Consider the following 27,128-nt stretch of genomic DNA (forward strand, 5'->3'; position numbering starts at 1 on the left):
TGAATTACCATTGTGTATGAAATGTGCTACATAAATAAACTTGCCTTGCCTCTAATTACAAGTACTTAATTTTTGGAATATGGTTACCTAATCCAGATTACATCAAATCAGTTACTACCAGCACTGTCAATAATATGCATTTAGTAATCAGACACCGTTTACTTTCTAAATGTGTCTTATTGTGAATTTCCTCTTAATGCCAATTAATTTCTTTCTATATAGTAATAGTGATACTTGCCTTAGCAAACACCCACAACAGAATTAAATTATTCATCTGTGCTCATCCTGACAGAATTATCTACAGAGTCCAGAGCTTGTAACCGTTTCAAAACCGTTTGAGAGGAAGCCCAGCTTTCCCTCTTTTTCTCTCCGTTGCTTCTCCCTCCCTTTTCCAATCCCTCCCTCCCATCTCTCCCTCTCTAGAGCCAGTACAGCAACTCGATGACGCAGCAGTGACAGAGGCCTGTGGAACGATTGCTGGGCTGAGAGAATAACAGAGAGGCGCTGCTTTGGCCGGCCTTGACACTCAATCACACACACACACACACACACACACACACACACAAAGGCACAGAGGAAGTACTGCTGAGAGAGAGCAGCTGATCTGGCCCTGAAGGAGAAGCTGTGCTGCAGAGTCTCTATCCTTCGCTGTCCTCTCAACCATGGCAGAACTAACTGATCTCACCCTGGGCCAGACTGTTTACATCTACAACTGCTCAAATATGGAAGAGGAGGAGGAATAGATCAGGTATATATATCAGCCCCGCTCACTTGAAACTCTTTTCGCTCTCTTACTCACTCTACTAACACACAGAGAGATTGTGAGCTGTTGTCCATTAATGCTGACTAAAAAGATGCGCTAAAAGTGTTCCGCTGTGGGACTAGCGAGACGATCGAGTGGTCATGAGCGAAATGAGTGTGTTTGTGTGTGTGTGTAAGCTTGTTGTTGAGTATATACTGTGGGAATCCATCCAGAGACACATCGTTTGAGTGCGTTTCTCTTGATTATGTTCCAATAAAGGTGGGGCTTACTGTAATAGTGACATAATAACATTGTAAACAGCATAAAACTAAATGTTACCTGCACTATAATCTAGGTATTTATATAACTGTGGAACTTTTAAATGGTCACAACATGAAATATTGTAAAATAGTCAAAAAAATCATGCATAACTACAAATTGCAGGACTGGATCACGTACTGAGTTTTCTGCATGATGACCACCAGGGGGCACGTCAATGTAGTTCCTTGCACAGATGCACATTTAATCGCCCCGACAGGGACCAGAGGAAAGACGATCTCGATTATGAGGAGCGGTATGAACAAACGTCAGGTTGGTAAAGGGATTTTAATCTTACTGCGTTATTTAAAGAGCTCTTAGTCACTTGATAGCAGGAAATGTAAAACTAGCCTGCCTTTATGTTTTTGCTCCAGCAAGACGACAATATTATTGTGGTTATATGTATGTGATATTCATGTTTGATTTTCATTTGTTTGTCTTTGGTGTATTCACATTTGAGCTGAATAGCTCACTGCTAGAATTTGGTTTCACGAGCGGGAAAGTTTACATCTATAATTCATTACGAAACACAGCGGCCCACATATTGACCTAGGCCTCATCTTGATCGTCAGAGCGATTTATCATAGTGTTCAGTTTGTTTTCTTTCACTTTTATACGTTATACTTAAGGCCATGTTGGCCTTGAGTGGAAGATTCATGCTATGAGCAGGCCTCTGATGTGTTAGCTTCTTTGATGCTTTCAGGGCCACAGCCCACATATTATTGAGTGACAAAGAACAATAGTACTTCAGCTATGCAGCACTTGTCCGCTAACGGTTCACTGCATAGTTGATATGATTCAGTGATGACTGTGCTGTGGCTGGTATGGCAGAACTCCTTACACCCCGAGGTTATTTAGAAGCAGTATGTCGCACTGCAGAAAAATTCACTGCAACCATTTTTTCAGTTGCTACAACATAATAGTCTTCAACTTCCGTTTTTATTAGGAGTTCAGGCAATATTAGCAGGAAGTGCCCTAAACTGAAATAGAAATGTTATCTATAATCTACTCAGCCTCTCGTGTAAATATTCTTAGAATATACTAGTAAAAATGTGCTGTCACTCCAGGGAAGAAATACTGCCAGCTTTGATAAAGAAAACACCTAGAACATCCTTTATTTTGTAAGTTTGTTTAAAAAAAAACATATATTAAAATATATAATACACATATACATTTTTAAAATGTATACACAAAACAATAAATAAGGACGCAAAGACAAAGTAATATCACAAAAATATAAAAACAATATAGAAGCTACAGTATTTTATTACTGTATTTATTATCATGCTATTAATAGTGAATAATATATGGCTTATTAAACATAAACTCTTAGTAAAGTCTGTAAAAAATATCAAGGAATTTTCTGTTTATTACATTTTTCACAGGTGTTTTACCAGTATTTTTAATTATCTTGTAGTTTATAGTTAAAAGGAATTTCTGTAACCTTAAAGGGATAGTTCACCCAAAAATGAAAATTCTGTCATTAATTACTCACTCTCATGTCGTTCCAAACACGCAAGACCTTCGTTCATCTTCAGAACACAAATTAAGATATTTTTGATGAAATATGAGAGCTCTCTGACAGCAACGCAACTGTAATGTTCCCAGGTCCAGAAACGTAGTAAGGACATCGGTAAAACAGTCCATGTGACATGAGTGGCTCAACTTCTATTTTGCGAAGCTACGAGAATACTTTTTGAGCGCCAAGAAAACAAAAATAACAATTTATTCAACTATTCTTCTCCCCCGAGTTACGTCTTCCTCCATTTTGGAGAGTACCCAAGAGTGTAATCGATGTAATCAGCGTTGTTTACGTAATTTAGATAGTGAGAGAATGTATACATCTGTACCAGCTGCTTCCTATGCTAAACCCCCAATAAATTTAGAATTTAGATAGTGAGAGAATGTATACATCTGTACCAGCTGCTTCCTATGCTAAACCCCCAATAAATTTAGAATTTCCTAGGTTTGGAGAAACTAGAGAAACGCATGATGTAATGGAGTTTGTGGAACGTTGTGAAAATTTTTTTACGCTCAGACACATGTCGGACACCGAACTGGTCGCCACTTTAAATGCTGTTCTTATTGGCCCAGCCAGGAGTTGGTGGCTGGCAGAAAGGAACAAGATCCATAACTGGGTTGAGTTTAAAAGAGCCTTCTTGGGGGCATTCCTTCCCACGGAGTACCTCACTGAGGTAGAGGAACAGCTTAAAGATATGATCCAGGGTCCAGATCAATGCATGAGAGATTTTGCCATATTGTAAAAGGCCCCTATTTAAGTAAGTGGTAACTGGTGGCCATTTTGGTTTTAAGGTGTTGGCACATGGAGTGATAGGCGGCATGTTCTGAGAGGCTGGCAAACAAAGGTGCTGGGAAATGCCTTGCTCTCACTAGGGCCAGTGCCATGGATTTAAGATCTATCTGGCCATTGACTGGAGGATTACCTGAATTGGGAGGTTGAGGCCGAAGTTTCAGTGACCAAGGATGTTTTCTCTGTCGGGGATTGTTTGTGGATTTCTTTTCCCTTTTTCCTGGAGCATTGCAGGTGGGATCTAGAAATCCCTGAGAAGAGAACGTGGGTGAGACTGATCGAGTTTTTTTCTCCTCTTTTACACCTTGGTTTTTTGCGGGGATTATTGTTTTCTTTTTGGACTGTTTCTTTATTGTGGACTCTAATTGATGGTATTTGGATATCTGTGCCTTTATAGGACTCATGGACTGATATCAGCACTTGCCTTTTGGACTCAATTTACTTACCTTTCGATATGCTGTTCATTGTGCTGTGGGGTTGAACAATGTTTGCTTGAAGTTTATATGTCTAGTAATACATGCATTTATCACTGAGAGTCTTATGTTTTGCCCATGCTTTATTGAATTGATGGTTGGTAAGCTGTTTAAAACAAGATTACCCAAAAAATAACTCTTTGGTAACAATAAGACTTAAAGTAAGATAAGTTTAATTTGTTACAGAAGCACAAAAGGCGTTTGGGCTGTTCTCAAATTATGCTGGAGAACATGATCATCAGGTTTTGTTCAGCTCACACTTGTTATGCTGATAATGTAATTTATAATGAAAATGCTGCATTAAATTACAAAAAGAATGCAAATAAGATTTGTCACCAGTGGTCTTAGATCTCAGATTACAAGGAACTTATTTCCATACAGTGTCCATTATAATTGGATTTTAATGTGATTCATTAAAGTTCAAGTAGTATGTATAATCTCCTGTGCCATCTTGGATGCTGACGCTAGAGCTGTGGGTGCAGCATCATGCAAAATAAATCATTTTCAGTTACCAGTGCCATTGTGGAAATGCCATATTGGCAGTCAGATGACGATGACGCATATGTGGAAAAGTTTTTTAGGCTACTGATATGACTGCAGTCATCTCATATAAATCATATATTTTAGTACAATTGATGTTATGAGTAGGCCTAAACTTTTTTTAGTGAGAAAAAATATTCATATAACTTTTAGTAATAATATTACATTTTTAATATTAGTATGATTAAAATCTCAATTAAAATGATTAAGATCTCTCGACAATAACTGTGGAACACACAACACTAATTATACACTCATACACTTATTTATCTAACACACATACTTAGTCTACACCTCAAATTTGCACATAATATACCTGTACATACAAAACTGTCTATTGTAATATACCTGCACATACAATTGTCGGTTTATATATTGTTATTCCTTATTTACTTATTTTTTATTCTTCTTTTATTATCTGTGTTTTTGTACTGTCGCTGTCATTCTGTTGCACTGCGGAAGCTTCTGTCATGAAAACAAATTCCTCGTATGTGAAAACATACCTGGCAATAAAGCTCATTCTGATTCTGAATATACTAGAAAACTGAAGCTTTACAGAAAAAAAAGTGAAAAAAAAAAAACATTAAAAAAAATTACTATAGGTATTCACATGATTTATGGACAGTATTTATTTGCAGTCTTCACACTGAATAAAGATATACCCAGTTTGGGCCATGACTAATATAATAACCCATGCAGATGGAATGTGAAACCGCACCTCCCATTCCCTCCCACCCATCTCCTCCCTCTCTCGTGCTCTGCAGAACAGCCGCATCTCCCTTTGCATCAATCAGCAGCCATGTTGAACGTGAACCTACTGTCCTCCATCACCTTTCCACGGCGAGGGGCAGACGAAGAACACGAGCATGTGTGCGACTGTGCATTTAAACTCATAAGCTTTTTTAGGAGGAGTGAGGGGGGGCTCATCTGAAATAGCACCACCCGTACCGCCATTATTTATTCTACATGATAGAAAATGTCAAAAGCTGCCTCGGCATCCCTTTGCATCAATCAGCAGCCATGTTGAACGTGAACCTACTGTCCTCCATCACCTTTCCACTTCCTCCTGATCTCTCATTCTCTCTTCGATGCTTATGCGTTCTCACTCTCCGTCAGCGTCTGTATCTCAGTTCAATGTCTTATCCTCTTAACCTTTCGCTAAAACCTCTTTCTAGCTGTCCGCCATGTTGTCTTCCCCACGTCTTCCTGTCCTTGTCTCAAATCAACCATTTCTGCTTGCTCATGCACTCTCTCATCCTCTCTTTCTCCTCAGCTGCTCGCCCTCCTTCTGTTTGATATCATACATGTGCGATGGAGAAGCAGACTGTGCAGTCTCTCTCGCTCTCTCTCTCTCTCGCTCTCGTTCTTTCTCTCACACCCAATTTAAACTCATAAGCTTTTTTAGGAGGAGTGAGGGGGGGCTCATCTGAAATAGCACCACCCGTACCGCCATTATTTATTCTACATGATAGAAAATGTCAAAAGCTGCCTCGCGCCAGGTGCCGTTTTTGTTTTGACACCAGTGGCTGCGTTGCTGCATCCACCTCGCACGGCATGCAAGCGCTTCTCACGTGTTAGCACGCTGATCCGTTTTCCCCACAAGCTCTTGTTCCGGCTAACCTTTTGCAGTGGTTAATGAAGTTGCAGTGCATGCTAGCACACCGCATCTCTTTTCCGCTGCTAATAATGCACAGACAGCAGCAGAGCTGCCCTGCCTGACTATTTATAAACTCCATAGTGGGCAAAAAGACCCTTGTGGCCACCTAGCGAGCGTACGGAAGGAACGAGACCTATAGCGGACTGATGCCCCCTGCCACCTCTGGACTGGGTGTCTCACGCAGAGAGGGCACTGGGACTAGGGTGAACCAAAAAGAGAGCGAGTGTGTGTGTGTGAGAGAGAGCAAGCCGGATAGACTTATAGGAGAGACTGCGATCGCAGCAGAGAGCAGCAAGTGACGAGTTGAATCTTAAAAAAAAAAAAAAAAAGCTGTAATACTTTCGCCTGCAAACGAAACATCTCTTTCCAGCCATCAGTGGATCGCAGGAACAAGGAAGGCGTGAGCGATGTTTTCCGCTCTCCGTCCACTGAAGCGCTTTCTCTGATTAACTGAAATAAAGGTACGTTCAGCATGCTTTTCCCTCCAGTTTCAAACAGACACAGTCGAGCCCGTTTTTTGCAGGGCAGCGCATCAAAACTCATGTGGTTTTATCTGTAAAAATGAAAGCTAATGTTTCGTTCTTTGTCTGACTGGACATTTCATACTCGTAGGCAAATGTTTCTCTCATTTTGTACTTAATAGTTTGAGGGAAAGCAGGGGATTTTTATTTTTCCGCCATTTCGCTCATCCGGTATGGTAAGTCAATGTTGAGGGTGTGGCAGGTAGATAAAACCACAGACAACAAATGCCATTTCACGCCTATATAAATTGCCTTACGGCATTAAACGAAAGCTTCGACAACTGAAAATAACAAATAGCACATTTAAATTTCGTGTCATTCTTTTTTCACGTAAAAGGGCCCTTCAACTTAAATTAGCATTGCCATCCAGCTCTGTGATTTTGACTGCGTACTAGTCTACTAAACACACACACTTGCACACCCACACACACACACCAATACAGATAACAGTGATCCCCAGCGATTATCCACAGCTTCTGCTACATGCTATTGGGGCTATCCAACATGGCGCAATCTGTAAGAACGGTCCGTTTTTCTCTAGACGGAAAACACAACTGCCTGCACAGTCGCCATTCATACAAATCCCAATAAGTGCTGCGCCACAGCATGTTGCCGTGACAACGGAGGCCTGTCAGACAGGGAGCAGACGGATGTTTTCCCAGCGATTAAGAGAGGTCTGCCTCTCCCGTTTAGTGCAATCATACACAAACAGTACAGATTAAAATAGATATTCGGCAGCATCATACAAACAAATCTGGCACGCTGTTACATCCAGACTGTTTCAACTGGGTTGTTTAATGGTCTGTAAAGGTACAGGCTGAACAATAATGCTGTGTCATGATGTTTTTGATCAGCAGAGGCAGATATGTGTTAGATGTCTTCTTTGCAGTTTGGTTGTTTCCTTTCTCGTTATGAGCAACGCATAATGCATCAGGGCGACCACAGAACAGCCTGAGGAAATGTTCTTCTAAACTAGTTTATCTGTTCAGAAACTGAGCGCTGAGCAGACAAGGCTTTGCTTGTCAGTCATTTTAATATTAATAATTAATAATGTTCTCAGAATTTAGACTCTAAAATCTATAATCGCAAGTACGAACAAGTTCAACCTCTACTGTCTAATAGAACATTACAGGCGGCCATTTTACTTTGTTCCAAGATGCTTTTTGTCGTGGTTTCAAAATGGCCACTCTGTTGAAAGAAAACAACCTCTCAACAGAGACACGCAACCTCTACCTTATCGCCTGCCACGCATACATTACTGTAAAAACAAAACGTCTGCACATTGCAGAGCGTTTATGCTAAATACATACTTGAACACAGTCAATTTACTGCAAATGCTCCACAATAACAAAGTGTAACTTTCTACAAATGATTGATTCCCTTTGGACCATCCATTGGATTGATGCAAGGTTAAAATGACCAACATCTGAGCATGCGTCTAAAAAGCAATTGTGCATATTTGGCAATTAAAAAGGTTGTTCGACACCTACATTTTTTATTTTATGAGCCACAAAATGCCTAAAAATGACATTGCAGTGACTCATTTGAATAATAATGTGGACGTTCCATGACCATCGCACAGAAAAAGGGGCATCATACAGAAAAAGAGCAAGACAGAAGAGAGACAAAAGAAAAAAACAATCAATATTAAAAACTGCATTCGCTTTGAGAATTTTGCTGCCCTCCACGTAGTATCTGTTATACTTTGATGGTGCATTAGCCATGAGCGCTGCTGCATCTGACATATATCCATTTTGCAGCAGCAGGTCAGTCAACTGGAAATAGATATTGAGAAGCAGAAATGGGTCAGCTTGCTAGGATAGATAGTCAAAAGCTTTTGTGTTCCTCTACCACCAGGAAGATGTAGAATCTGACCTTTGTTCATTTCCTCATTGTGCTACTATGTAGATTAGTCAGCTAAAGAGTCAAACAAGTTTCATGCACTTGGTCACTGACAGAAGACAAATTTGAAAAGGACAATAAAAAAATCAACTCTGCATATGCTATACAAATACTGTCAATAACAGACAGTATCTGTTTTATTATGTCTTGTTTTTGCTTAACCATGTTCTTTATTTTGAATATCTTGAGTCTTTTGTCTCTGCCAAATGTTTCCCTCTCATGACCTAATTGTGTTCAGCTGTGTTTTGCTCCCTCATTAGTTCTTGTTTGTACTGTATATAGCTCCAGTGTCTGCCTGGTCTGTTGTTGCCTTCGAGTGCACCAGGTAAGATCTCAGAGTAAGGAAATCATAATTACGGCATGTCATGTATTTAAGTCTGCTGTTGTTAGAAATAAAATATAGATATAGCCATAAATAAATAAAATAGTTGTTACAGGTATTTTTCATTTCACATTTTATTTCAAAATTATAGAGCTTTGTGTAGAAAACAAATTTATTAAATATCTTTATAAGTTATAATAAATAATCATAATAATTAAAAAAAAAACTTGATATTTTCCTGACAGCCTAAATCCAGGAAATAACTTGAAATAATGATGTATCAGGTCATGTTGTTATTGTTTTTGGATTGATTTTTTCTGTATTCTTTGTTTAAAAGGGATTCTTCAGCCCAAAATAAAGTCTGCCATCATTTACTCACCCTCACGTTGTTCCAAATCTCTGTGACTTTGTCTTCTATGGAACATAAAAGAAGATATGTTGAGAAATGCCTCTGTTTTTTGCCCATAAAGTCAATGGGCTCCAATGTTGTTTGCTCCATCATTATTCAATGTTCAGGAGACAAAAAAAGTCATACACTTGCAACAAGTTTGGGTGAGCAAATGAGTGGAGCACCATTTTTGAGTGGAGTATCAGGAAGAGTAATTTGTTCAGGAACATACAGATGCTTGAAGGTGAAATAACACTGAAAATGAATGGCAATAGAAGCCTTAAGGATCTAGACTGCCAGAAGGCAAAAGTCTTCTCATTGCAGCAGTCAGAGCCAAGTTAAGCCTAACGCAACCTAACCAGTTTAACTTATTAATATTAATTTTGTCACACTCTATGAAGGTTAAGCAACGTCAGCATGAACTTTAATATTCATGAGTTAGACCAGGTCAACATCGCTCAAACAAGAAAACCATACCAAAGAAACATTGCTAACAGAAGCACAGCAGACTCACCAATGACAAACATGCTGAAGCTTGTCTAGTCAGGAACACATCAGCAAAGTAAATCCAGCTGGTAAATACATTATCTCTTGAATAGCTATTTTTATGGTTGACCATTGAGCATTTCTGTAGCTCAAACAGTTGAGCATGGTGCAAGTGACACCAAGGAAATGTGTTTCATTCCTAGGGACAGCATTAACTAATGAAATGTACACCTTGAATCCACTGCATGCCGCTTTGGATTAAAGAGTCCATCAAATGCATAAATATCCATCTAGATGCATTCAAAAATAGCCTACATCAGTTTCATTTAGTGCCACTGCTTCCACCTGTTCCATTTCCCTACTAGTGCTGGGTTACAGCCCATGTTGACCATTTGTATAATGTGGTCCTGGCATTAATTATGCCTTGATTTTGATTTTGAGCCATATATTTTACTCAGTGGAAGTGCTGGTAGAGGACAGCACTTTCCCAGCCATGGATTCTTGCTCACTTCCTCTAGTAGACAATGGGGATCATAGTGTGTCCTTCATGCGAAGAGCAATGATGAGCAACAAGTCATCATTCCAAACACAAGTCATTATTCAGTGAACCACGCTGCCCTAAAACTAAATACCAAATCGAGATAAAAGTGCATAGGTCTGTGACAAAAACTATTTGAGGCACTTTGCAGGTCCTAGTCTGCTGGTAGATCAGAATTATTATTATTATTTTTTGCTTACGTTGTTTAAAACACATCACCAATTGAGATCTTGCTATCATCTTGGCTTATTTATAGGATATTGACCAAGCAGCTTTTAATGCGAGTTGAAGAAGATTTTAATATGCCATTGAAACAGGATATAGAAGGGTGGGGAAGATTCAGTAAAACAGGAAGTCTACTAGTTGCTACAAAATTGTTTGTCCAATTCTTGAACTATACCATGGCTCACAATTTTTAATGGTACTCAGAAAATAGCCATTTTACCTGACAGATCTGAATTAACTGATGTTCTGATATATTACACTATGTTCTGATATATTACACACTTGTATGTCTCTGTGACATACAAAAAAACAAAAACAAAAAACGGATTGTCAGAATATTGTCATATTCTTTGATTAGTCAAAAATACTTCAATACACTTTCTGCCTGTCAATCCTTTCATGTGTTTCTGTCTCAGATTACAGTGGTCTTAATGGTATAGTGGTTTATTTGCAGGGCAGGATTTTGAAAAGAGCTGGTCTGTCTAATTCAGTGACTAAGACTGGTGGACATCCAGGACCAACATATAAAGCACAATATAAATTCATGACTGGTTATTTCTGACAACAGACCCCAGTCAGACGATACCTACCTCATATTTTTATCCAAATATAATTTGGATAATAAACCATTTTTCATTCGTATTCATTTTGATGTATTTCTGTGTATCACATGTAATGGACTAAACTATTCTAATGCTGCCAGGTGAGCCATCTCCCACAGCCCAGGTGCTAGCTCCTCAAGCAGACAAAATGAGCATTCTCAATTAATCATCATGTATGGAACATCACACCCTTGCTCAGTCTAGACTCTCTTTGATGACTTTGCCAGGTATAGCAAAGGATGAAATTGGTTGATGACAGGGTTATCTGACTAATAAGTCTATTTTTAGCCTGTATTTATATTTAAAATTTTGGTGTAGAAAACATTTTGTTTGAAGGACTGTATTTATGCATATTTTTGCTTTCCTTTAAGTGCTTTTCTTTGTTTCTCTGTGCAATTGTTGCATCTATGTGTGCTTACCTTGTACAAAGTATGCTTCTGTAATCTTGAGAGCAAAAATAAATAAACGAGAGCTTTTAAGGGAGCTCAGATCAAGGTAGTAAGATGAGGAGAAGACATGAGGGTAGTATGAAGACTGTCATGTTAGTACGCAAACATCCTCAGTAATAAATCTCTACTGGCTTCATCTTTACCTCATTTCCTTGCATCACAACAACATCAAATGTAAGATGAAATATCTTTGCACTATGCACCATAACATTATCAATATTTGTGTATAACAATTGAATATATTACAGTTTGGTTGTTGATGTTATGAGCTAACCACATCTGCTAAACTCTGTATATTATACTAACTACACTGGCTTCATTTGATTACTACTTTATAGACATGCCATGATGGTGAAACAAGCGGCTTAAGAGTTAAGTCATGCTGCCATCTAGTGGTTTGATATGATTAGATTGGAGTCATCTAATAATTAAACTTTTCTTTTCATTCTGTGGTTTAAAATGTCTCCTACTGTCCTTTTATTAATAGTTCAATGTCATGTTGTGGTCAAATATGTATTTGTTTAACATGGTTAAATTCTTTCCCCCTAGATTTAGATTTACTCACCCTAATGTTGTTCCAAACCTTTATGCATTTCATGGTAACACTTTATTTTAAGGTGTCTTTGTTACACAGGTTACATGTACTTACTATTATAATAACAATTAATTATGGATAATTACATGCAAGTAACCCTAAACCTAACCTTATAGTTAATTAATATTACTCCGTACTTAAAGGTATAATTACACTGTAACAATGACACCTTAAAATAAAGTGTAACCCATTTCATTCTTCTGTGGACCACAATGAAGTTTCTTCTTTTGTGCTCTGCAGAAGGAAAAATGGCATACAGGGTTAGAACAACACATCGTGAGGTTGGGAAATTAATAAAAAATTTTGGGTGAACTATACCTTTAAGTCATCATCATCCATGAACAGTGTCTTGTTATTGAATGTTATTGACTTGTTATTGAACAGTGACTTAAGTATACTGAATACCTTAGTACATTCTCAGTAAAACACAAGTATCTGTGATTTATTTATTTTTTTACCTAGATTAAAATATAGTTTTTTTAAATTTTGTTTTTACCTGTTTGTTTCTCCTCTGCAGATGACTGTGGTCAACCCCAGCACTCTTGGTCTGGTGGACAGTTCCCACCCCCAAGCTGTCCTCAGTCATCTTAGTGAACAACGTTCACGAGGCCTATTCTGTGACGTAATAATCGTCGTAGAGGATGTCAAATTCCGGGCTCACCGCAACATACTGGCTGCCTCAAGTGGATATTTTCGTAATGCATTCAAAACGCCTGAGGTCTACACATCCAGCCAGGTGCTGGAGCTAACAGACCTGAAATCTGAGGTCTTTGCTAGCATCCTGAACTTCATCTACAATGCCAGAGTGGAGTCAAGTAGTACAGAGGACAGCAGGTCTCTGGTGGCAGCTGGAAAGCGTTTAGGAATTCCCTTTCTGGAGAAATTGCTAGACTCTGAAAGGCAGAGCTCTGGTCTCTTGCAAGGCCAAGCCTCTGCAGGCTGCGGAAGATCGAACAGTCAGTCAAAGTTGGCAGACACATGCACACTGAAAAAAGAAACCCTCAAGCCTGAGGAGTTAGACTGCTCTAAAGGCCCAAGGATCACCAATGCTTTCTCCATTACTGAGGTTGAGGCAGTAAACAACCCATTTACTACACTGGATCACCGTAACAAAGTTACTGAGGGACTTGAGGAAGGGCATCTTCCTTCTAGCTCCCAAGATACAAGCATATCACCCACAGAGAGTGAGCCTGCCAATGCCCTAACTGAGCACTCATATGCAGTGAGCCAGGGGCAAGAATCTAAAGAGGTTAACCAGGAGAATGATAACAGAACCACCATGCCTGTCGTGCCTCCAGCTAAGACTTTGGTTACCAATAGACTTGGACCTATAAAGAAGCGTCGTATACATGGTAACGGTATTCCGCCTCTCTCAAGTGAGCCAGTTGCAACTGTGCCCACTTTTAGAGGCACATCTGCAGTGGAAAAGTCTACTGTTGCTCCATTATCTTCCTCCCAGCTGTCCTCAGATGCAGCACCAGAGATACATTCCAGTCTTGATCTGTTGCCACCACTTGACATTACACCCTCTCAGGATGCAGAGCCACCTTGCCTCAGTCCTCAGACTATACCCAATGTCTCCACCTTCAGCTGCCAGCAATGCCCCGAGACCTTTAGCGACTCAGCACTTCTCACCATTCACATGCAAATACACAAGAGATTTGTCAGTCATTTGTTTTGCAAGTACTGCCGTAAAAAGTTCATGCATCTGAAAAGATTGCGCAATCACGAGCAGGTTTGTGTGAAATCTCTAAAAGGCCCATCTGAGTTAGAGACAAATAATAAAGATTCTTTGAGAGTCCCAGTCTCTAACGGTACATCTAATGCAAATACCACACAACACTCTTTACCTCCACCGGATCTCCATATCTCTTTAAATTTAGAACCCACATTGACTAGTCCCCTTGAGATGTCTCAGGATCAAGTTAATGGGACCTTAAAAACAAATAGCACTTCAAGGACTTATAAATGTTCTGTATGCAAACGGGCTTATGTGACACTTTCTAGCCTAAAAAGACATGAGAATGTGCACTCATGGCATAGAGCTTATCCTTGCCACTACTGCAACAAAGTTTTTGCTCTGGCTGAATACCGCACCAAGCATGAGATCTGGCATACCGGGGAACGCCGGTACCAGTGCATTTTCTGCTTGGAGACCTTCTTGACTTATTACATCCTCAAGAATCACCAGAAGACCTTTCATGGCATTGATCCACAGCTGGCTGTCAATAAAAAATCAGCAAATGGTGGATTCAAGAGTAGTGTCTACCCCATAAAGCTTTACAGGCTTCTCCCAATGAAGTTTGGAAAGAAACGATACAAGTCATACAGTCAGACATACTCTGAAGGGATCGAGGGCAATGATGAGTCCTACAGTGCACCTCTGGGCAGCTGTTCGCCCAACACTCTTTTTGACAGCACAGTACCGACAACTAATTCAGATGTTGTTAGTGGTCAGTCCTTATTTTCAATGCCAGTGACATTCATGGCCACTCCGAAAATTATGGCATCAGAAAAGCCTCGCATCAGCTTTAACAAACCGTGTGACCAAAACGTAGGATTTCCTGTGCCATCTGAGACAGACCAACCCCTGAAACACCTCTCTACTGATTTCAGGAAAAAGTCTGGATTTGATGGGAAAGGGTCACCGCTCTTCAGCTACAGATTTACAGATTCTTCAAAAGCAATACAGAAAAACACAGGGTCCTCTCTGATTACGCATGGAAGTGACAGAGATTCTCCAACAGAGAAAAACGCAGAAAACAGAACAGACATTCTTCCATTCCTCAACATACCATCCGTATGCTCCTTCGAAGGGTTGAGCAAGCTGAGTGAACTGTCAGCAGCAGCACAAACCATTGAGGACATGGCTAATCAGTTGCTGCAAGCGAGACCTGGGAGCATAACAGCAGATCAACCGCCTACTGAAAAGACAGAAACGTACATTGCTAAGCCTGCATGTCTAGGCCCATCAGTTGACAACCAAGTCCTTCCCCTCTGCCAAATAACAGTGAAAATTGGCAATGAGGCAATTGTTCGACGAAAAATAAAAGGCTCAAAGCTATTTCCAAAGAAGAGGAAAAGGAAAAGCTGGAGACAAGAGGGCATAGGTCAAAGAAGCCCTACAGAGGAGAGTATTGGAAGTCCAAGTTTGAGGGTGAGGGCAGAACTCACAACCTCAGTTACAGAAAATAAAACATGTGATGACCCAAATGATCCTGAAACCGACAAACTATGGCGTCCCTATTACACATATAGACCTAAAAAGAAGAGTAAGAAACTGAAAGGAAAACGAACAAGGATGAAACATCTGAGATGCTACACTAGGCCCTTGTCACCTGAAGCCAATGAAGACTTCAGAGAAACACCGTTCTGTCCAGATGAGAGGATCTCAGCAGACAACTATGGGGTCAGGAGGGAGCCAAGGCATAGCAGCCAAAAGGAAGCTTTTCCCTGCCATAGCTGTGAGAGTTCTTTCTCTAGCCAGACCTCCCTCAGCATGCACATCATCAGCTGCCATCAGCCACAATGCAGAATATGTGGTAAACAATGTCCCCCTGAAGACACATCCAGCACAGCTGGGCCCACTGGAGAGGATAGTGGTGACTTTATCTGCAAGAGCTGCACCGAGGATGGCTCCTGTTTCAGCTCAGATGTGACGTCTCCTAGCCTGAGCATGGAAAAGCGTTATAGATGTTCTTACTGCCCACAGCGATTCCTTTACCTTGCCACCAAGAAAAGTCATGAGAAAAAACATCTAGAAAAGTCAGGTGAAAGACACAATTGCAGGTATTGCTCAAAGGTATGTAAATCAGCAGTGCTGTTGAGTGTGCACGAGAGCAAGCACTTCAAGGCAGAAGACGGAGAAGATCCAAACATGACATGTAAAATAACCAGTTCACTTTCTACAGGTAAAGAGCGCAAAGGACATATCAAACCAGAGCCTTGGGAGAGCATGTATACCAGCTCAGAGATAAAGCCAAAGACAGGGGAACCCATGGACATAGAAACTGAGGGGAGTTATCCTACAATCGACAGTATCTTCAAGAAAACATCTTTGTCATTTCCTTATGCAGCAGATAGGTCTTTTAGTCCCCTTTCCCCAGAAATAAAGAGGAAGACGTCCAAGAAAAAAAGCATTTTGGAACGTTCTAAAGGATTTGGATTTGAGGGGCACAGACAGGACTCTGTGATATGGGGACAACAGGATTGACCTCGCAACACAGGTACAACCAAGTAAAGTGCTGACCAATCTGTCCAATCTGTCAGCCAAGAATGCCTGTAACCAAAGGAACTTCCCAACAGCCTACAGTTGCTCAAGTCAGAACAGCATTTCTGCAAAGAGGAACCTTGTTTTCACACCCACGACAGGAAGGAAATGCATCTCCTGCTGATGTCACATAGAATAATGACATAAGTGACAGGGCAGGCCTTACAACGTTTGAAAAATAGAGAAAAAACGCACATGAAAGTATGAGGAGGTTGGCATAGTGACTTTGCATTCAAGAGAACTTGTGAGATGTAAATATAGAGTATTTTTGGTCGTTCACATGAAATACTATTGGTAGTTTTCCATGTTTTTCTATGAGAAAAGAAGTGGTTTTATTTTTATACGTTTTTATTTGTCTAAGTCAAGTGGATCTTCCCTATTCCATTGCTCATTGTGTTGTACTCTATGCATCAAGTAAAGTGAACGACTAGCAGCACCTTACAGTAAAGATAACTGCGAGTGATTGCACTTTTATTGTAACATAACACTATTACCGCCATTTCAATCTGTTTGTTGCACAAAAATGCATTATACTGATAAATGCTAAAAATGATTTTCCAGAATATACCAAATGTTTTACCTTTCATTTATAAAATTACATAATTTTGTGAAATACAACAAATCATGAAATAAAAAAATACAGTAACATAACACATAACACGAGTCATGTTATTATTAAGTATATCACAGTATTTTATTACAATTGTTGTAATATAGTACAATGTAATAATGTTAACCACAGTTATGGACTTATTAAATATGGACATATTAAATTTAACACAAATGAAAACAAGACTGAAATGATCAACGGACAGTCCATAGGATGTATTCACAGACCATATTTAAAATGACATGTTTACATATTACAAATAGGTAATTTTTTTAAGTGTGACACAGTTGCCTTGTTTTCATTTGTGGCGCATTGAAAACTGCTTCTACAATTGACTAAGGTTTATTGCAATGTTGGCTGGGTTTCCTCAATATCAAATGCCAGTTTTCTACAATTGGAACACAAGTATATTTAATCACATTCAAATGTTTAAATATCATATTAGAATCCATAAATTATACAATTTAAAAAATATGAAACATTAGAGAGAGAGAGCCAGAAAGAGAATGAGTGAAACAGAGCCCAGAGCTCCTCTTCCTCCTGAAATTGCAGACTTGTAAGAGGGAACTCTGTTTATTCATTCAGATTGTCTCTCTCACTATCTCTTTGGGCCTCCATGCTGACCCATCTGAGAAGCTCATTCCAGTTTCTCTGTCGGTCCTCCACACAATGCCGCATTCACGGTGTCCTGTCTGGGCCCACATGACACCAGTGCCAGATGTTCTGAACTCTCCACCACCGTCAACTCCATGGAGATATGCTGGTAGCAGGTTTGTGCCCAACACCGAAAGCCTATCAGTATATCGGTGAAGGTTTTCATTCATTCCAGGTCATCAGGGAATGTCTGGTACTTCATTCATCTGTACCTGCACTTTGTTTTACATTTTTTCAAAAACTCCACCAGACAGCCTATCAGCTACTTATCTGTTTTGCATGCCTAATCCATCAGAAAACATCTGCCAGTCTACTCAAATATTAGGCTAGTGAACATTCAAGTTGAGATTGTAATACAAAGACAATATGTTACAAAAGAGTAATTTTATATTAAACACAATGCTGTGACATTTGAAGTCTACAAATTTGACAAGTTTACAAAAGCAAAGGTGCAACACTTCAGAAGTTTTCATTTTATTCCATAATTTTAATCTGACACAGATCATATATACAGTATAATGCCCTAACAAATATACTAATAAAGGAATTAACAGCTCTGCACGGGTAATATACATAAGATTCCTACTCAACAGAAAGGTTTTTCAGAGCAAAAACAAATCTTAGAGACATTGCTGATAACCATCATCCACTGGACCAATCTTTAGAGACACTGACAGCATGGGCTAAGAAATCAGAGTACAATGACATAAAATTTGTAATTTGTTAAATACCAATGGAATGGATGATTTTCTCCGGTTTGGAATGTGAAAGTAAACTATAGCAGGGTAATCCTCATGAGACCATAGCAAAATTATGATGTTCCAATTTTGCTCATACATTTCTACAACTTTCCAAAAATAAAAAAACAAACAAACAGATGAATTATGGCAGTCAGGAGAGGAAGATGTCAAATTTCCAGCTGCAGCGTTGCAGTAGTGTTGACAATATTGTAATTTAATACTAGGCTAATATAGCACAAGATATTTGTTATAAATGCGCTTATTATTATTATTGCTATTAAATGATGAAAATATATTTTAAAAAGTTGATTTCGGATGTTACTTGTTCTGAAAATGCATTTTCACAGTTGAAAAAGGGTGTATAGTCTGATTTTTGGCAATACTATAGTATTATAATATGATTATTATTATCACATTATACAGTAATTTTGTTATACTGGCTCATAAAAGTAAAATAAATAAATAAACAGAATGTTTTAAAAAATATATAACAACACACAGACCATGGATGGTGCATACACTTGGCAAAGTTTTACTATTAACGTGTTTTTTCAATATTTAACGTGTTTTTTTTTCAGGTGATAGGCTACTGTGTGGGGCAGCATTAAACCTTAAAATGGCTTTAAGGACAGACAAAGTTTAAATAATTTAAATACAAACCACTAGCTAACAGATTTGTACCGATTTCCAAACTATCCACGAAGACTGTTTCAAAACCTGGTGAGCAGTGTAACTTGACAAGGGTAAAATGCTCTTTAGGCAGTCAGCTCACTAGGTTTTAAAACACAAGTCACCGGGTTTCTTTCGAGGGGCCCCGTTCATCTGCTCTGTCGCTCGTCCTCCACTAGGGCTTCCGTTTGTTTTGACTACATGATGTTGCCTGTGTGAGTTGATTCACACAAATCCCGGTCTGGCGGCGCGACCAATCGCGCTGAGCCGGTGACGCTTCGGAGGGCCGTCCGTCCGTGCGCCTGCATTCATAAACGGATGTGATAAGTGTTGAATGTACTGTACAGAGACGAAACTTGGACCATGGCGGAAGAAGACGAAACGAAAATCCGGATTTTGCAGAGCCTCCGAGGAAAAATATGTAAGTGCGACACGCTGCTTGGATAGCGAGTTAGATGTGTGTGTGTGTGTGTGGAAGAGTGTGTTTAGATGGCTTTGAGAGAAAGAAAAGGATCAGCACGGGGGAAAGAGGGGCGCGGTAGGAGCAACACACACACACACACACTCAGCGCTACTGGATGGGGCTGTGAGAAACCAGCGCTGTTTGCCACATTTTGCGAACAGTTTGGATAAGTAGTTCACTTAATTTAGGATATTTTACGTTTAAATCGTCTTTATATCACCAGTGACAGTTATAGCTCAGGCTTTTGCCCATTATCTGTGAGTTAGCAGTGGTGCTAACGTGCTCAATACCCTGGTTCCTTCTCACAGCCGTCGTATTTATTCACTTTTATGTTAGTACAAGAGTGAAATATTGTTCTTTATTTACCCGTTTTAACCAAACCCGTTTTCATGCCACTGGAGTTGGCGGATGGTTGATTCATTCTTACTCGGACTGAGGGTGTGATATAGACGGTGGGATCCTCGCCGAAATTTGGCAAATTCTGAGCTGGACGGAAGTTGTTGCTTCGCTTTAAATAAACGAACATTGCCACAGATAATTATCAAATTTGTAATTTTCTTAAAAACGATTTTTAAAAGCGTAATATAGTATATTCGGTATTATATAAACGATAACGCAATAGCTGAAACGTTAAAGTATAGATTTCAAATTACAAATTACTTAGTACGTACTGTAGATTAAAAATCATATATATTACAATTTGTACAATGACACTTTGGTCACTTGGTATTAGCAGCTAAGTTACTGTCATTTAATAAATAATTTTTTTTTTAAATGACAGAGAGCTTCTTAACTCTTTTTTAACACTCTTTGCAGAACATCCCACATTCAATTTATTATGACTTACAGTCGTAGTAACTAGCCGAGTTAACTATGGTATAGTTTCTGTTAGGGTATTTGATATATTTAAACTGTAAGAATCAAATATGGAGTTATTCCTTCCTACTCAATCTGACCCTTATTAGGATTGATTTTTATAACCTAGTATAGCCAGGTTGCTTATATAAATTGTAAGAGTTTTTGCCTATTTGTACCAAAGAATCAGAACAAAGTACCATAGAACTACAATGATCATTGGACATGATACCATGGTATTACCATATTATTTTGGGCATGCTACCACAGTAATAACAAGTTATTGTTTAAGGATCATTTAAATTGCAATGTACGTGTGTATCATCGCTATTCTTCATATTTCACAGTACATTGTAAAAATGTTTTGTCAAGTAACCTAAACATGTTCTTCATGTAAAAATATTTAAATTACATTTTTAACTAAAGACAATTGCATGTTCTGTGATATTACTGTTGGATGCAATTAGTATAAATTGTAAATTTGATACATGGAACATTTTTTTGTAAAGGATATGACATGACGGCTGATATTGACACTATCGGGGCAAATGAAAGATTGCTGTGCGTCTGAAATATAATGTTGGCATGTCAGGTGTTTTGAATAGACTGAGATTATTTAAATTTAAACTAAATTTTTTTGGAGATATTTTCTTAACACTGTCAAAATGATTGGTGCTTATGTTTTTACTGTCTTTTTACTGTCTCCCACCCCTCACCCACCAAAATACAAAAAAAACAAAAAAAACAACAAGAAAATTGAACCGAAACTTTCTGTGTTGCAAGTGACTTCGTGGTAAATCATCGCTCTCTGGAAAGCTCACTGGAAGCCTCATAGCCACATGATATTCCATAATTCATGTGAAGTGGTGTAGGTCTTCATTTTACGAGAGTATAGAAAGAAAAAATAATGTAATGAAAAAAGATGTCCTGTGTTACAAGTACAAAATCTGTTGTATTTTCAGCAAACCTAAAAATAAATAAATAAAAAAACCCAGATATAGTATCTCTGATACCTGAAAACATGTCATAAAATCTCTATCGAGATCTATCTCAGTTTTAAGTCTTATGTACAGCCCTTTATGTCCATTTTTTACAACTGTGTGTGCATGCGTATGATTGTGTGAAAGTCATCGCTTTTATCTTTCTACCTGGATGAGGGTAGGCTTTTCTGATTACAGTAACAGCTCAGTAACCTGCGTTTGCTACTGTACTAAAACAGCTGTCTGCACTGGGGATGTGGGGGCATTCAGAGACGGAGTTTTTGGAAGTCAGTGTGTAATTGGAACTTTTAGGGTATTTGGATGACTTGAAAGTCCCAACCTCAGGCCAATTCCAATAACGTGTATAGTAAAGCGATAATACTAATAAACAATGTGAGTGAATAACTTACTGTTATGTGAATTCGATGTAGTTTGGAGTGACAGTATATTTATAAAATCATAACATTTTGTTTCATATGATCGGACAGAATTACACTCTCAGAAAATAAAAGGTACAAATGTATAGTAAAGCGATAATACTAATAAACAATGTGAGTGTAGTTTGGAATGACAGTATATTTATAAAATCATAACATTTTGTTTCATATGATCGGACAGAATTACACTCTCAGAAAATAAAAGGTACAAAAGGGGTGGTACTTTTCAAAAGGTACACTTTTGTACCTATTAGGTACTAATATGTACACTTTAGTTACTAATATGTTCCCAATATGGACTCTTTATGTACAAACCTGCTTATGTACCTTTATTTCTAAGAGTGTTGAATAATTAGTTATACTAACTGAATATAAAACAGTTATGTCATGTTTAGTGAATTAAAAAAGTTACACATGCCTTCAGGAAGAATTGGGAAAGTCTTTAGGAAATTACAAAGTACTGTTAAATAATTCCTCTCTTCTTTGTAAATGCTTAGGGAAGAAACCAGGTACTGTTTCCTTTTACAGTATTTGACCTGACTTTCCTATAATTTTAAGTTTTTTAGTAAAAAACAAAAACAAAAAGGTTATATGTCTGGTTGTTAAAAATGCCTGAGCCTTCCTGAAGAACTGTTTTTTAAATTGCACTTAACTAAAGTCTTCGATCAAACTCAGTCCTTTGCTTGCCCTTGCCCAAACAATGAGGTTCAGGGCAAATCAGGGTGACACAAACTGAATGACACACTGTAAACAGAGACATGTCCCATCCCATGACATCAATCATGTGCTATCAAATCAAATTGTCCAAAACTCTCAAAGGGGACAGCGTGACTGACGTGACACTGAACAATTGATCAGCTAAATGTTATAGTTGTGCAGTCAGTCTGTGGGTTCTGCATTAACACACTTGTCTAAATACATGGTGTGGTTGGCTCTCGTCGTCAGCCATTTTTATGAAAGGATAAAGGCATTCATTTGTTTACTAGTGTTTTGTAGTTGGTTGACAACAACAGTTATATGTAATAATGGCTACTGCCCATTGGTCCGTAAGGTGAATGAATACAGCTCAAAGGCTTTTTCATTCACAAAAGCACACCAAGGTTTCAGAATGACTGTTATGAGTACGTAGGTCACTGTGTGCAGTGTGTCACACTGCAGTGATGTCTTTGTCCATGTAAGTGTCCTAATCGGTACGTATGTCAACACCACGCTTAACCAGAAATTGGGTTACGGCCTCGACAAACACAATTAAACCATTCTGTGCATGCAGCACTTATGATGCTATCGATTTAATTCCTGCTATAATATTCACCTGCTAAAGTAATTAAATCCCTTATATCTTAAAAAAGTTCATTCAGATTTGGGCCCAAAATATGCCAGGAGGAAATGATCAGAAGGTAACACTTTAGATTAGGGAACACTATTCATTCATTTTTATATGGTGAAATGTAATTATTCTGACTGTTCGAGTTTTATTAACATTCATTGGTTCGTTATTAACTCCACTGGTGTTCTATAGCAGCATACATTTAGATCATGATGACCACAGTCAAAGCTACACATACAGCACCTCAGATACCATGTTAAATATGTGGTTTCTAGGTATTTGTATGAAAAACAGTAGTTTAAATACATTTTGTATAAATGCACAAATGCTACAGCTTAATCACACTCACACACACACACACACACACACACACACACAAACTAATTATATTCCATTACTCCTTTAATACATTAAATACATGTCTGCATTAATAATATTATACAATTCCCTAATTCGGATAGGTTATTTTTCTTTAGTATCAGGCAGCTTTAAAAGGGAATGTCATGACAATACAGATGCTAAACATGCTAAAACCACTCAGAAGACCTATCAGCATGCTAAAATTGTCTCAGAACACCATAAACATGCTAAAAACTATTCTGAACACCTGAACAGCATGCTGAAAACTATTCTGAACAGCAATATGTTTAAAATTCTCTAAAAATACCTTTGCATTGGTAAACTTTTTTTGTGAGACGTTGAGCCATGAATCTTTCCATTGGAAAGTGTAGTGTACTAATTGGTACCCTCATGGACTAAAATACTTCTTTGCTCACTCTGAGTCTGATGTTATCTTTTTCTTTTCTTTTCCCCTCTTTTTGCACACAAACGGCCACATTTACATGTGGTCACCAGCACCGGCTATCAGCAGGTGTGCGTGCACATATACAAGCAGCAGGAGGAAATGTTTGCATGTTGTGATGGGTTGGAGAACTGTGAAGAATTCAGTAGTATACTAATAACAGCCGACAAAGAGGAACTAAGGGCTGGCTCTATGAGGACCATCTTACAACACACTCTTACGACTTTATAATGGCCACATTGTTCCGTTGTCAACCAATTCTGATGCCCTTATTAGAACATTTCAGTCCTAGATAAACATGGTAGTCTATTATATTTAAACCACTATACAACCGTTTGTTTTCCTGTAGTGGGTATGAAATCAGTTTTGGCATTTTGTGGGTTTTAGTTCATGTTTGTTAGCAGTGTTGGGGGTAGCGCATTACAAGTAATGCAAGTTACTTAATCAGAATACTTTTTTCAAGTAACTAGTAAAGTAACGCATTACTTTTTAATTTACAAGAAAATATCTGAGTTACTTTTTCAAATAAGTCCAGTTAGTTTTTTTCCCATTTATTGATTAAAAGCTCTCCTGTCCCCATGTTGAGAGAAATCGGGAGTAAGATGTTACTTTAGTTCTAGAATAAATGTGAACATGCATTAATTCATCTCACTCACACACAAAAAAAATACAGATTCAGTATTGCTCAAAATGAATAAAAACAGTGAAATACAATTCAGAATATGACGCAAACCTTCAATAATTAACTATGTTAAATAATAAAAATATCCTATGTATTTAATCCCATTTTATTAATCAATGTCTTTTCTGCTGACCTTCGATGATCCAATTCAACCATACTAATAAGCAAAAATTACTCAAGATAAACTAACATATGTCTTCACCCTGAGACTTTTGGTGTGAAAGGTAGGGTTGGGTATCGTTTGGGTTTTTTACGATACCGGTGCCAAATCGATACTTTTAAAACGGTACTGGTGCCTAAACGGTGCCTGAACCGATACTTAAAAAAAAAAATACCCAAAATAGGATGGATTGACCATTATTGAGTGCTATAAACACATTTAATGTCCGTTTCATTCATACTGGATGCCAGAGGGCGCCCTCGCTCAGAAACTCCACATGTGCATCACAGAAGGAATAGGACTCAAATCCTCTTTGGTAATATAGACAAAGGCATTGCTATTGCTGTAACTGAGTAAACAGAAGATATAAACGTTTTGAATGATAAAACAAAGACGATAAACACTCGACTGCGACAATGTATAGTTTATCTGTGTTATTCAAGCCATCTTTGGTATTTTCATCATAATTAAGTTGGACAGGTTTAGAAACGCTTCTCATTGCAAGTCATTACAAGGGAAGTTTAGCTTTAGGCATTTAATCTAAGAATGTTTAGCTTAACTAGCTAACGGTATCTACCTGCTGCCATCAGAGCAAGTGTAATTGCTGCATTCACGCGCACCTCGGATGCTCTCATTTCCTTGCTTTTCCTTGCTCATCTCCGTGCTTTTAAGTCGGAATGTGAACAACATGGACACTCGCGTTACTACAAAGATGTGTTGGATTTGTATTATTAGAGCTTTCCGACTTGCGTTCGTGAATTTTCTCAGTCGAGAAATTATTTTTCACGTGCAGTGCCGGTGATCCTTGCGTCCGTTTCGGAGAACAAATATTTCAATCGATCGCTCAAGCATTTAAGTGGCACCGAAATCTGCGTTCTGATTCAGTTCTAGTACATACCGGTTACATAGGTAAGTTTCGGTACCCAACCCTAGTGAAAGGGCATTTACATTTGCCAAAAATAGAACTTTTTATATTAAAACCAAACAAGCAAGCCCTGCCCAGATTTAAAAAGTAACGTAAAGCATTACTTTCCATAAAATGTAACTGCTGTGAATAACGTAATTAGTTACTTTTTAGGGAGTAACTCAATATTGTAATGCATTACACCGTGTCCTAACTACACGCGACGCGATGCGACAAGATTCCAGCGACAAGCAATTCGGCCGTCCACACCAGACGCGACGCGACAGAGTCAATCAAATTTCACAGCCAATCAGAAAAACCGTGTGTGGGCGGGCTCTCTCTGCAAGCGCTCTGCACTCGCAATGAAATTGATACATTTATAATCTAATTCATAAATATTAAACCTTTTTAACATCATTAAATGTACATACTGAGTGACTGACACCATCTTTGTCATGGAATACACTCGTTGGTTCACAGAGAGTCCACAGTTTTAACGGTCATCTTTGCTTTAATTTATTTTCAAGATCTGAGGTAAACTATCTATTGTTGCTTTCAGTATGGCTATAAGGTCACACAAAATTATATTTAAACTCATATTAGAGACTTTTAACTTAGAATAAAGCACATAATCACCTGAGATTATCTACTGTACTATAGTTTGTATGTTGTTGTTCCAGCCGTGACGTCGCGGAAATAAAAAACGTTTCTAAATTAGAAATTTTGCTTGTCGCTGTCGCGGCTAGTTAGGACAAAACCTCTGATTAACATGGAAACGATACCTTTTATCGCGTCGCGTGTTACTTTTAAAAGTAACTTTTCCCAACACTGTTTGTAGTTTGGAGGTCATATAAATGCTTGCATACAACTAAAAGTTATCTTTCTCTAGAAAAAAAATAAATATTGATGACTCATTATGCACTTATGGGCGTGTCTAAAATTTTGTCCAATAAAACCTACTAGCAATAGCATAGCATGTAGCAAACTTTGATTTTGCTAGCCGTGATGTGAAGTCTGTTGGCTATTTTAAAAAAGAAAACAAGCTCTTTGATATATTTCGCCCAAAAATCCTTTGTCAAGTGTCTTCGTCAAGTGAGTTCATGGGGCCTTTAAAGGTAGCAAACAAGCTGAGGTTGTTTAAAACTTGTGGCTCACACTCATTGACTCATAACCTTCTGACCGCTTACTTCATTCACTCTCAAACCTCATCCTTCGCTTGTGTCTTCATACTTTTTTCGCAATAACTATTTTGTTACAAATAGTTTTGAGCAACACATTAAAAAACTATCCATAAATCCACCGGTATGATTCTGAACATGTGGTAAATCTACAGTTTTTGTATGCAAACATGCATAGACACTGTATATTTAAAGGTCCCATATTGTCAAAACTGAAATTTCCTGGCTTTTTTCACGATAACTGAGGTCTAGGGGCTATTTAACTACCATATAAGTTTCAAAACAGTCCACAGTAAAATGCACACAGCCTGCATAAAGTAGCTGTGAT

The 27,128-nt window shown here is 38.4% G+C and overlaps 2 protein-coding genes across 5 annotated transcripts in view; both read left to right on the forward strand.

Annotated features, from left to right (window-relative positions):
* The first annotated feature begins 481 nt into the window (after positions 1-481).
* zbtb38 (zinc finger and BTB domain containing 38) lies at positions 482-16,918 on the forward strand. 4 transcript variants are annotated; one of them, XM_016520281.1, is made up of 3 exons: positions 482-748; positions 1,187-1,333; positions 12,587-16,918. In XM_016520281.1, exons 2-3 carry the CDS (start codon positions 1,214-1,216, stop codon positions 16,280-16,282), a joined length of 3,816 nt encoding a protein of 1,271 aa, XP_016375767.1. In that variant the 5' UTR covers positions 482-748; positions 1,187-1,213; the 3' UTR covers positions 16,283-16,918. The 4 variants fall into 4 exon arrangements, with proteins under 4 accessions (XP_016375767.1, XP_016375768.1, XP_016375769.1 ...); XM_016520282.1 differs by having other exon boundaries at positions 1,281-1,333; XM_016520283.1 differs by lacking the exons at positions 482-748; positions 1,187-1,333 and adding an exon at positions 5,896-6,502.
* A 2,368-nt stretch (positions 16,919-19,286) lies between these two features.
* The window catches only part of LOC107714449 (ras GTPase-activating protein 2-like), a 53,817-nt gene continuing 45,975 nt past the window's right edge, over positions 19,287-27,128 (forward strand). The window contains exon 1 of the mRNA XM_016520285.1: positions 19,287-19,433. Coding sequence (XP_016375771.1) covers positions 19,376-19,433 — 58 coding nt within the window. The 5' untranslated portion in view covers positions 19,287-19,375. The remainder of the gene's footprint in view (positions 19,434-27,128) is intronic.

The sequence above is a fragment of the Sinocyclocheilus rhinocerous genome, unplaced genomic scaffold (genome assembly GCF_001515625.1).
Source record: "Sinocyclocheilus rhinocerous isolate Xijiao unplaced genomic scaffold, SAMN03320098_v1.1 scaffold88, whole genome shotgun sequence".
In the NCBI taxonomy this organism is placed as follows: Eukaryota; Metazoa; Chordata; class Actinopteri; order Cypriniformes; family Cyprinidae; genus Sinocyclocheilus; species Sinocyclocheilus rhinocerous.